Source organism: Lissotriton vulgaris, chromosome 2_1, assembly GCF_964263255.1.
Source record: "Lissotriton vulgaris chromosome 2_1, aLisVul1.2, whole genome shotgun sequence".
NCBI classification, from domain to species: domain Eukaryota; kingdom Metazoa; phylum Chordata; class Amphibia; order Caudata; family Salamandridae; genus Lissotriton; species Lissotriton vulgaris.
Window position 1 is genome coordinate 861375125 of NC_141687.1, and position 12542 is coordinate 861387666.

The window sequence follows — 12542 nt, forward strand, 5'->3', positions numbered from 1 at the left end:
TCACAATTTCCTGAGCAGTTCTTTGTTGTTACAAGGTTACACAAACATCAAAAGAAGCTGGTGGCCCCAAGGTGCTTCAATCTCCTGGGTGATGGTGGAACCCTACTCTTACACACTACACAAACACACCAGGAAATGAAGGGCATGGAAACCTTGACTTGCCTCCATTTCCTGGGCAATATGGAGGACCCTTCCTCCCTCATTACACAAGCATGGCATAATGTTGATATGTTGATAGAAACCAGAAGGTATTTCCATTCCCGTGTGATATGGGGGACCACTACACCTACATTACACACACACACCCATATTACACACACACCCACACACACAATACACACACACACACACACATTACACACGCACACACACACAGAGACACGCACACACACAATGAAAGTCGCAGAGACCTTGAATTGGCTCATTGAAATCTTTTGATTGATATCATAATTATAATTTCATAAGTTCTTTATTAACCTTCTAGCTTTCTCATATTTACTTGAAAATCCACCATTTACCCACTCTTTTTCAATTATTTTCCGCAGGAGCATCCCTCCCTCTCCTGAACCACTTTTATGAAATTCAGTCCGGTCACTATGCTCTCGCACCACAAACTTTTACGCCCCACCATTTTCAATTTTCACCAGCCTCCATTGGTCCTAAGCAGGTTTGCGAGCCAGCACACTGTAATATTGTGCCACAAAGTCCATCTTCGTATCCATGGAAGTGACGCCCAAGGTTTTCAGAATCCTGTGATAAGAAAAGGACACAAGTTTGAATCAAGATGTCCTGTTTTATCAATAACATAGAGGATTGGCACCAGATCAGACAGGCAAAGCTCTTCTGATTAGGAAAATTAAAATAGAACAGGCATTGGTAAATGCAATAGGTTTTGTCAATGTGATTAATATTAAGCAGTTTATTTTTTTGTAAATTGTAGCTTTGTGAGCAGTTGTGCAATATAAGTTGCTGAAGCCCCTTTTAAGATTGATATTAAATACAAGTGCTGTGCAGGCCAAACCTAAAAATGGAGAAAAAAAACAGACCAAGAATTTCACCGTTGGAAACATGTAAAGAAGAAACCATGCCGTGGGATATTCAGTGTCAGAGAGAACTCAGCCCAGCCTCATTTATTTACTTAATACAGAGTCCACACACAGTGAAAGTGATGCTGTGGGAGTCCCTCAAATAAAACCCATTCAAGCGTACTAATCCTATACATTGTTTAAAAACTCAAACACAATTTTCAACAAAGAGATGCTTTACGAATCACTAATTTGAGGACACTTTTGATACCTTTGATGTACCCCAAAAAATGAGTCTTTTAATATAGTTATATTTATTTAAGCATCCCATGTAGGCTAAGCAGGAAAGTGAACGATCACAAGTGGCATCTAAGCAGAAGTGCATGCAAATGTGAAACCTAAAAAGCAATGCTTCACCTAAGATTGCAATTCGCAAATGTCAGGCACTTTGTTTGGGGGTGCCTCTGCCTATTTTTGGTCCCAATACGACCCTGCTTCTAGGTCAGGAACAACTTTATGATTGTATCTTTTTCTTCTGCATGTGAGGTGTGGATTTTGCATGACTAGAGTGCTAAAACCGCAAAGTGCACACTAAGTGCATTGATTGCATCTGGAAGGTGCATGGTGGAAGGCAACATCTTAACTCCATATGCCACAGATAGCATATAACAAATGGAATGAGATGTAATTGTCAGTAGCCCTACATATTTGTTGCATTTGATCATAAAGCAGGCTTCTACCTTTATAAGTCGATGATGATTTTCTTCCAGTAAAGTGAAGAAGAGTTTATGTTTAGTTTATTGCCAGATAATTCCTAATATAGCTAAAGCTATGCGCATACAAATTAGCTAGAATGCAAATTATGGAACTGTTCCTGCTGGATTTACAATTAATTAGCATTAGTTTCAGAACTGTTTTTTTTAGCAATCAATTATTTTATGTCACACATTCTTTTTTAGTTCATGAATGAATGATTGCCTTTTTAATGAATCAGTTTGCTTTTTTTTAAACTTTATTCTTTTTCCCATTTTCCCAGGGTGATTTTGTGTGGTTAATTTGCAGCACAGCAAACTTTTAGAAATGTGTTATCTAAGTTTTCTTTTGATTTAATTAAACTCACCTAACCTGGTCAAAGCATTAATTAGTGAAGCAATGGCTGTTCATGTATTTGAGGATTTGGGAAATCAGATCTCTTTCTAGCTGTCCTGAATGGTAAACCTGTGGGAGATAATGCCGACCTCCATCAGTTTTGAGGTCGAGCATCAGCGCACATGCTCTGTCTGCAAGACCTGCTGTAATCACTCTATGGAATGTAAATACAGCTGCTGCCTGCCATTGGTTTAGAACTCTATTGCTCTTGTTTCCTGGCTCCTTATTGGCCGGTGCTCCTGATATATCATTTCCATTTGTAAACCACTGTAGGTTTTTGTTATGTTTATACTCATGCTGAGCGCGTGCCGGGTTGTTCTCGTGTCTGTGAGCTCAATGTTCGACAGAGAGCCATTAGACGGAATCGACAGCCTGGCACTGCTGGTCGGGTTTTTATACCTACTATCGTGAATAAAGTAAACTGATATTCATTGCCCACGAAGACTCCTACATTCTATGTACAACATTTTGTGGCGACTTGGACCACGCTGTGCCGATTTGAAGTTTTCAACGGGAGGCGTCTTCTGATTACTATCGGAAAGCAGTCGGAACGGAAGAGCGTAGGTTAAATAAAACCCGACAGCGTGTAACTCTGAAGGTATTAAACTGGGAATCTACCTTTATGAGGCTAAGGTACGTGGTAAAACATTTAGAGTAAAGAAAAGCCGTATTTTACCTTGGCGCAGCTACTGGATTTGGAGCGTAGGTGCATCCAACTGTGGCGCAGTCTCTTTGCTTAGCGGAAATTGCGGTGATACCACGCCTTTTCCGTTTTAGAAGGGAATTAAAACGGAAATTAGACTTAAAGCGGAAATAATGGGCTTGTGGGTCCCAGATATTGACATACTCTCTTCGCATCGCGGAGATAACAACAGTACTACGCCCCTACTGTTTTTGAAGGGAATTAAAACGGAAATATATATTAAAGCGGCGATACTCAAGTGGTGGGCCCCACTGTTTGGAAAATTGCATATTCCTCCACGGATATCTCTGTGACTGATTGCAAGAACATTTTGGAGTAAATTGAAATATTAATTCTTTGTGAATGTCTATTCAACTGTGATAAACACACAACGTAACGTGTATCATCTTTGTTCAAGTTTATTGGTCCACTGTGATACACACACATCGCCTTTTGCTGCACCCTGTACAACCTTACTCACAATGAATGTTAATAATACTAGTCAAGCTCTTGCTCAATTTTTAGTTGTTCCCGGGGAACCAGCCATGGAGTGGGATGATTGATGTGAGGCTTTTGAGAATTACAATATAGCTTTAGATGGCACGAAATTCTCATCTGTTAGGAAGAAGGCATTACTACTAGGAGTGTTAGGCAAGGAGGGTCAAAGGATCTTTAAGTATTTGCCAGCTCCACCAGTCGAAATTGACGATGTTTACAAAGATGCATTGTTCAGACTATATACAAGATTTGCTAAGCAAGAGAATATTGTAATGAGAAGGCACAAGTGTTACACCCAGCCTCAAAAACAAAATGGATGTATTTATGATTTTGTTTCCATACTAAGGGAGTTGTCGGTAAAGTGTCAATTTGGGGGTATGCAGGATGAAATTATCAGGGATCAGTTGATTGTCCAATGTCACAGTAAGAAAACACAAGAAAAATTGTGGGCTGCTAAAAATCCTACACTCACTGAGGCTATCACAATAGCGAAGGTGGCAGAAGAAAGTGATAGGTGTATGAAAGAATTAAAAACTATTCAGCAAGCTAACACCTCGGAGATTGCAGCGATACATGTTGAGAGTAATGAAACCATAAATCCCATACGCACAAAGCATGTACAGAGCTCACAAATTAAGACTACCAATAAAGGTGCTACTTCATATTCTAAGGCAATTCAACAGAGTATATACAAACAAAATGTACATTCCTGTACTAGATGTGGTAGTCCATTCCACTTAGCTGATTCAAGAAATTGTAGTGCTTTGACGAAAGATTGCTTGAAATGCGGAAGGAAGGGTCATTTTGCACGTATGAATTGATCATTTCGGATGTCATTCTAAAGGGTTATCAAGGGGCGAGCATTGGGGTGTTAGGGTATTTTGAAGCATGCATCACTTTCAAAGGGAGACTCACTCATGGTAAGATATATGTATCACCTCATGGTCCCGCAATTTTGTGCGGGTCACATCAATATGCTTTAAATATAAGAGTAGATCCCAGGGCTGATCCACCAGTTATGTGTGTTGATGACGATAACAATGATGTAGATGCTATTTTGTGTAAATATGGGAAAGCGTTCAACAGAGTGTTAGGAGAGGCACAAGGTTACCAGCATGTTATTAAAATTAAAAGGAATGCTGTGCCAGTGAAAGAAGTTGCGCGTAAAATACCCTTGTCTGCCAGAGATGAGGTGAGGAAGATTATCAATCAAATGTTGGAAGAGGACATTATCGAACCAGTGGAAGCCACAAAGTGGTTAAGTCCAGTCGTCAACGCGCAAAAACAGGACGGCTCATTGCGCTTCTGTGTTGATATGAGAAGCTTGAACAAAGCGGTAGAGATGGATGACTTTCCTTTGCCCAACATAAATGAAATTGTACTAAGCTTGAGTGGTGGTAAGGTGTTTTCCAAGCTCGATCTATGAAGCGCTTACCACCAAATCAAACTTCATCAAGATTCAAAGGAGTAAACTTCGTTTATCACCCTGGAAGGTACATATCAGTTCAAGAGATTACCTTTTGGACTATGCTCAGCCGCAAGTGCTTTTCAAAGGATCATTACCGATATCCGCAAGAACATTGAACAAGTGGTTTTTTTCCAAGACGATATATTTATATATGGCCTGGATTTGAATGACCACAATTGTATTTTGGAAAAAGTTTTGTTGTGCTTAACAAAAGCTGGAATGACATTACGCAGAGACAAATGTGTATTTGCAGCTAAAGAAGTAGATTATTTGGGTTATCATGTCACTGGGGAGGGTATTCAACCAAAAAATGACCTTGTTAGTGCAATATGTAATGTAGCACATCCTGATGACAAGGATAAACTTCATTCATTCAAGGGCATGGTGGAGTACTATGCGAAGTTTGTGCACAATTTTGCAGAGAAGGTTGAACCCCTGAGAGACATCTTGAGAAAAGGGAAAGTATTTATGTGGGGGGCAGCACAAAGGGATGCGTTTGAATTAGTTAAGAACAATATTGTGAATGCTAATATTTTATCAAGTTTCGTACATTCATTGCCTACATTTCTCACCGTGGATGCAAGCTCTGTGGGTATTGGGGCAGTTTTGACGCAGAAACGTGGTGGTCAGTTAAATACGGTTGCTTTTGCGTCTCGTTCGTTGACTATGAGTGAGAGAAACTACTCGGTCATCGAGAGAGGCATTAGCAGCCGCATGGGCAACAAGATATTTTAGGGTCTATTTGTGGGGTGTTTAATTCACACTCAGAACTGACCACAAACCTCTCTTGAAGGTTTTGGCTCCTGGGGGCATCAAAAATTGTTCCGGCAGACTAGCGAGGTTGGCAGTTAGTATTCAAGATTATACATGCAATGTGGAATATGTACCGGGGTAGTGCAACATTGTGGCCGATTGCTTATACAGGTTGCCTGACACCAAGGCTAGGCCAGAGGAGTTAGTTACTGAAAACGTTGTTGCTTACTTGGAAGACCTTGTAGAGGATCTTGCAAAGTCTATTTCTAAAGAAGAATGGATATGGGCCATGGAGGAAGATCAACGTATGGGAAGTTTAGTTAGGATGTGCAGGGAATGGGTTTCCAGGCAGAGCACGGTACCACTTAATCTTAGACCTTATGTACAATTGCAGGATGAAATATCTATGCATGGTTATTCCATTGTAGTGAGAGGGGAAGAGTACATTCCACCAACTTCATTGAGACCTCACATTATTGCCATAGCACATGAGGGTCATTTAGGCCAGACTCTCACGGCAAGACGTCTTAAACTTTTGGTGGCCAGGGATAGACTCCCAGGTTAAGGTTTGGGTGGAACGCTGCGAGCCATGTAAGGAGTCAGAGAAAAGGCTTCAGGTAGGAGCAAGTTCAAGGTTAGGTGGACATATTGTATCTGAGGAAGGAGTTTGGACAAAGGTTTGCATAGACTTTATAGGCCCTTTTCATGAACCTCCGGAGACTGAGAAATTTGCTATGGTTCTGGTTGATTCGACTTCAAGGTGGGTCGAGGTTGCGTTCATGAAGAGTATCAACACACAATCCACTATAAAGGTGCTTAACGATATCTTCAGGAGGGAGGGTATCCAAGACACGGTCTTGTCAGACAAGGAAACACAATTTACTTCCAGGGAAATGGAAGAATATTTTACTCATATAGGTTTGAAGCATTTATGCACGTCACTCTATAATCCCCAGAGTAATGGCTTGTGCGAGAGGGTGAATAGATTAGTCAAGGGCACAATGCAGCTTGCTTTAGCTTCAAATAGATCTATCCAAGGAGAAATTAAAGAAATGCTCTGGGCATATCGCACGACGGTACACCAAAACATGAATAAAACACCCTTTGAACTCATGAGAGGGAGACTACCTGGTACAAAATTACTTCCCACATGGTTGCAGAAATCGCATTTGGCAAGGGAGAGTCACATTGTCTCGTCTGGCAGAACGAAAATTACTAAAGGGGATTTAGTTAAGGTCAAGCCGGGCGGGAACCATAAAATGTTTAACAAATTCAAGGGACCTTTTCGAGTTAAGTCTGTGTTTGATAACTATGTCAGGTTGCAAAATGGTCAGACATGGAATTTGCGTAGGGTTGCTTTATACCAACAAGCATTTGCAATGCAATAGGTCTTGCATTATGAAAGTTTGAGCTATTGGTCTTGTAAATGACAATTTTTTTGTTTATGTGTTGTTTTTGAAAATAGCTAAATGAATAGCTTTGTCATTTACAATGACAATATTTAAACCTTTCGCAAATGTGACACCTATACCATTTGTAATGCAACATGTTTTATATTTACGTCACTTAGATGTATTGATATTACAAATAACAATGGCTTTTCATTTTTTTAAATAATTAATACTTAAATAAAAGTGATTGTAATTTATAATGGCAATAAGTTAAACTTTTGTAAATAACTTTTGTGAAGATTATGTTAAGTATCTTTTATTGTGACGAAAATCCAAGAACAGAAGTGAAATATTAACATCTTTTTGTGACATTTGTAATAAAGCTTGAAACATTGAGAGAGCATATTTGAACCAGCGATGCTGTGGTGGTGCTGAGTGATGCTGTGGTTGCGAAGAGTGATGCTGTGGTTGCGCTGAGTGATGCTGTGGTTGAGCTGAGTGATGCTGTGGTTGCACTGAGTGATGCTGTGGTGGTGCTGAGTGGTGCTGTGGTGGTGCTGAGTGGGGCTGTGGTGGTGCTGTGGTGGTGCTGAGTGATGCTGTGGTGGTGCTGTGGTGGTGCTGAGTGGTGCTGAGTGATGCGATGGATAGTGAGGGTGATAGATAGATAGAGGGAGGGCGATAGATAAAGGGAGGGCAAAAGATAGATAGAGGGAGGGCGAGAGATGGAGGCAGGGTGAGAGATAGTGGCAGGGCAAGAGGGTGAGGGATGGAGTGAGGGCAAGGGATGGAGTGTGGGCGAGGGATGGAGTGTGGGCGAGGGATGGAGTGTGGGCGAGGGATGGAGTGTGGGCGAGGGATGGAGTGTGGGCAAGGGATGGAGTCTGGGCGAGGGATGGAGTGTGGAGCGGGGGAGGGATGGAATGTGGGATGGGGAGGGATGGAGTGTGTGGCGGGGAGGGATGGAGTGTGGGGCGGGGGAGGGATGGAGTGTGGGGTGGGGGAGGGATGGAGTGTGGGGCAGGGGAGGGATGGAGTGTGGGGCGGGGGAATGGATGGATGGATGGAGTGCGGGGATTGATGGATGGAGTGGGGGGATGGATGGATGGAGTGGGGGGATGGATGGATGGATGGATGAGTGGGGGGATGGATGGATGGAGTCGGGGTGGATGGATGGATGGAGTGGGGGGATGGATGGATGGAGTGGGGGGATGGATGGATGGAGTGGGATGGATGGATGGATGGATGGATGGATGGATGGATGGATGGAGTGGGAGATGGATGGATGGAGTGGGTGGGTGGATGGAGTGGGACAGATGGATGGATGGAGTGGGATGGATGGATGGATGGATGGAGTGGGGGGATGGATGAAGTGGGGGGATAGATGGATGGAGGGGATGGATGGATGGATGGAGTGGGGTGATAGGTGGATGAATGGAGTGGGATGGATGGATGGAGTGGGATTGATGGATGGATGGAGTGGGGGATGGATGGATGGATGGATGGATGGAGTGGGGGGATGTATGGATGGAGTGGAATGGAATGGATGGATGGATGGAGTGGGGGGATGGATGGAGTTGGATGGATGGGTGGATGGATGGAGTGTGGGATGGATGGATGGATGGAGTGGGGGGATGGATGGATGGAGTGGGGGATGGATGGATGGAGTGGAGGGATGGATGGATGGAGTTGGGGGATGGATGGAGTGGGGGGATGGATGGATGGAATGGGGGATGGATGGATGGATGGAGTGGGGGAGCCAAAGGCAAGAAAAAAAGTACAATCAGGGAAGCAGAAGGCAAGAAAACGAGGTCAATCAGGGGAGCAGAAGGCAAGACAAGAAAAACAAGTGCGACTGAGACACTCTGCACCTTCCACAGGCCTCGGTAGTGTTTGACAGTCTCAAATTTCAGAATTGAAACATTTTTAATCATAAATATTTATAGCAAAATTATTGTTGTTACTTATTTGTCGCAAACAACTAACAACCATTAAAAAAGCGAATAGTCTGTGACTGGTTGTGGTGGCGTACATATCTGGATGTAATAACAGAAAGCTCAGCGAGACAGCAAAATCATGGTCGGGTGGGACATTAGGGCTATCACAGAAATCTAATTTACGTGTTTAATCCATGGCCTCAATTACGTAGACAACACCCCTTTTCAGAACACACAATCGACCCCACACAGCATCCCCAACATCCACACACTTTTTTCATCCCGCTTAAAGCTCTTCCGTAAGCAGTATCAAGAGACTCGTAGAAGAGTGAGTACAAATATTAGTAACAGGGGTCCGGACCCAATGTTTTACTCGGGGGGTGGGGGGCTGTCAGATGCACTAAAATATGTTCGGTCACGCAAAACCCGGTACGCATGGTCATCAGTGAACAGTACTCAGACTCGTTTGGTGCTATGTAACGCGCTCCGATACCTACGGTCTAGTTCTTACTGCAGAAAACTTCAACCAGAAAAATAAAATAAAAATAAACTCATTGTGAATGACAGTGTCTGAGTCGAAAAGATGGGATAAATTACCTGGCTTGTACTAGCGAGTATAGTATTGGCCCACAAGTAACGACGCGTCAGTCGGCGGTAGCTCACGTTCTGAAAGCACGTCCATGGTGACTGTAAGTGCTAATCGCCAGAGTGTGAGAGACCCTCCTGCTTATTGTACAGCCCAGATTTAGCGATTTTAAATAGTGTGCGCATGAGTCTTTCTTTCTGGATTCAGACCAGTCAAGATATTTTTAATAAAGTTTTTTTTTAAAAAATCTGAAGTTAAGTCTTTCTTTTGTCTTTATGGGGAACTAAACGTCTGTACCCAATCAGAACTAATCGTTCCTAAAGCACGTAATTTATTGTGTTGTTTGTACGTTCTGCAAGTAGGTTACAGTATATGTCCTAACAGGTACCAGCCCAAGGTTTACTATCATTTTCCTTAAAGGGTATCAGCCCCAAGTTTTGACGGCCAGTACGACAGAGGGTATTTCGGCACTGCGTGCTAGATTTTTCACTTTTTTATAGGTTTACATTGTTAAACCTATAAATAAGTCCCTCATGCTGAAGTTGCTGTGTTTACTCGAACGTTTTTTAACAATGAGAACCTGGCAACCTGCAATTTCCAGACGGATGGCTCTTTGTGTTCAACAGGAAGCCAGGCAATCTGTGTTGGGACGGGGGCGGGGCAGAAAATATACAGGTAGCTGACGGGAGCCTACCCCGCGCTCCTGTGCCCGTCGGAAGATTTGCGTGTGGAGAACCCCGCCTGTTGGCGAGAATGACCCACTGGCTGCCAAGGGAGAGAGGGACACGCGAAAACAACCCGGTGTGTGGGGTGGATGTGTGCGTGCAAGTGTGTCTGTGTGTGTATGCGTATACGTGTGCGTATGTGTGCACGTGAGCCTGTGAGTAGGTCGGGGGGGTGTGTATGAGCGTGTGTGTATGCAGTGTGTGTGCGCACAACAGAGAGGCATGGCTGACTTCCTGGCAATCTGAGATGTGCACGGCTCCGGGGGGCTGGGCGTGAGCACCCACGGTGTGAAATCGACACGCGTGCACAGGTCTGTCTCCCTTGAGAGGCAACTTCATGACAATAGGTCTTGAGAGCGAGACCTAAAAAGGTGAAAAGGGTGCTGGATCTCAACCACTTACATTGACCCCTCGTAAAATTGTTGGGGTAAGGGAGCACAGACCTGTTCGCACAAAAAGAACCCCTTAATATTTGAAAGACTTTATTTAAAGTGTAAGAAAGGGGTAGGTAGGAAGGCATGTTCCTTTTACTGTGTTTATATTTTTATGCTTTCATGTATAACATTTTTTATGATGTTTATCTTTAGAATGTCTTATGGTTTTAAGTTACTAGGTAATACAATCTTTGTTTATCCTGCTTTCATTATTTTATGTTAAAGGAAAGGAGATGTGTTATATTTATACTCGCGCTGAGCGCGTGCCGGGTTGTTCTCGTGTCTGTGAGCTCAATGTTCGGGTTTTTATACCTACTATCGTGAATAAAGTAAACTGATATTCACTGCCCACGAAGACTCCTACATTCTATGTACAACAGTTTTTATCTATTTGTTTATAGTCTACTTCGTTTTTTTTTACAAGTGCCCCATTCAGTGCTTTACCTTTAATGGGGGCACTGCCACTTTCTTTAGACATGTCCTATGTAAAATACTTTTTTTTGTAAAAGCCCCCCATGCCGCACTTTCACTTTAATGGCAGCCACCCTCCTTTCTTTAAACAAGCCGCGTCTAAAGAAAGGTGTGCTGCTGATATTAAAGTGAAAGCGTGCCATGGGCACGTTTACAAAAAAAGCACCCCATACCACGCTTTCACTTTAATAGCTGCCACACACCTTTCTTTAGACGTGGCTCGTCTTAAGAAATGGAGTAGCCAGCTGAGACCTATCGTATTGCAAAAGCATTTTATTAATTGCTCGAAACCGTTGCGTTATCAACCTCCCCTCTTTCCCCCTCCGAACACAAATCCAACAGTTGTTTGCAGTCTCCCTGCAGCAACCATCAATGACTAGTTTTTCTTTCTTAAGAATCGTACTATGTGGAGCCTCTCACCGAGATTCGAACCAGCTTCCCCAGTTTCACACCTAGCCATTCTAGCCGTTACGCCACATGCACATCGGTGCTTCAAATTCTTTTCAGATGTAAATCTTTCAATAATTTATGACAAAGGCAAAAAAGGAAACGCTAGTTCCTCCAAAAAGTTTCTTAATAGAGCAAAAAAAAAACTAACGCTGATGTTGTTACTTTTCAATGCATATGTTATCGACTGGCGGGTATCAATCGTGACAACGATAAAACGGGAAGGGGCCTTGCCGTTATCTTTAAGTCTCATTTTAATTTGACTGTTAGGAAACTTCCTAATTTAGGACTTATTGAAGCTATGTATTTCACGATTTTGGATTTGTCCACCATTATTCTAGCTGGCATCCTGGTCTACAATCCCCCCAAGGCCTCTACTTCTTCACTTGTCACCCTTTTGCACACGATAGCTGATCTCTCCCTCAGGCACGCTCATTTCACAGGATTAGGAGACTTTAACCTACACGTTGACAATCCCTCCTGTGCTCTAGCGTCTCACCTAATCGAGACCTTGCATGGACTAACTTTGCGCCAACTAGTTAAGGGCCCGACTCATACCGCAGGTCACACTCTTGACCTAATAATTACTAACCATCCTGGCATCTTCTCTCTCCCTTCTCTGCCCCTCACCTGGTCGGACCACTTTCTTCTGCCTTTTGAACTTACCATCCCTTCGCTGCCCCACCTTCCATTCTGAGTGGAGTCACTGGGAGAAAATGGCATAAAGTCACTTGTGACGCCTTTGATCCCTGTTTTTCCTATCAGTTTGATCCTTCCATGGACCTCAACGAGGAAGTGGTGAGATATAATTCCGCTCTTTTAGCGGCAATTGATGTCATCTCTCCATTAAACCCCATTGCCTCCTCTAGATCCAGGCCCTCTGCGCCTTGGTTTTCCCCTGTTTTACGAGACGAAAAGAGCCGCTGTAAACAGCTGGAGCGTAAATGGCGGCAGTCATACGACCCCGAGTTAAAAG

At 43.2% G+C, this 12542-nt stretch overlaps 1 protein-coding gene across 1 annotated transcript in view; it reads right to left on the reverse strand.

The window, feature by feature from the left end:
• Positions 1-417: 417 nt before the first annotated feature.
• LOC147731308 (putative methyltransferase DDB_G0268948) overlaps positions 418-12542 on the reverse strand; it is a 131117-nt gene continuing 118992 nt past the window's right edge. Inside the window, exon 7 of the mRNA XM_086954179.1 lies at positions 418-750. Within this exon, the coding sequence (XP_086810305.1) occupies positions 660-750 (91 nt within the window). The 3' untranslated portion in view covers positions 418-659. The remainder of the gene's footprint in view (positions 751-12542) is intronic.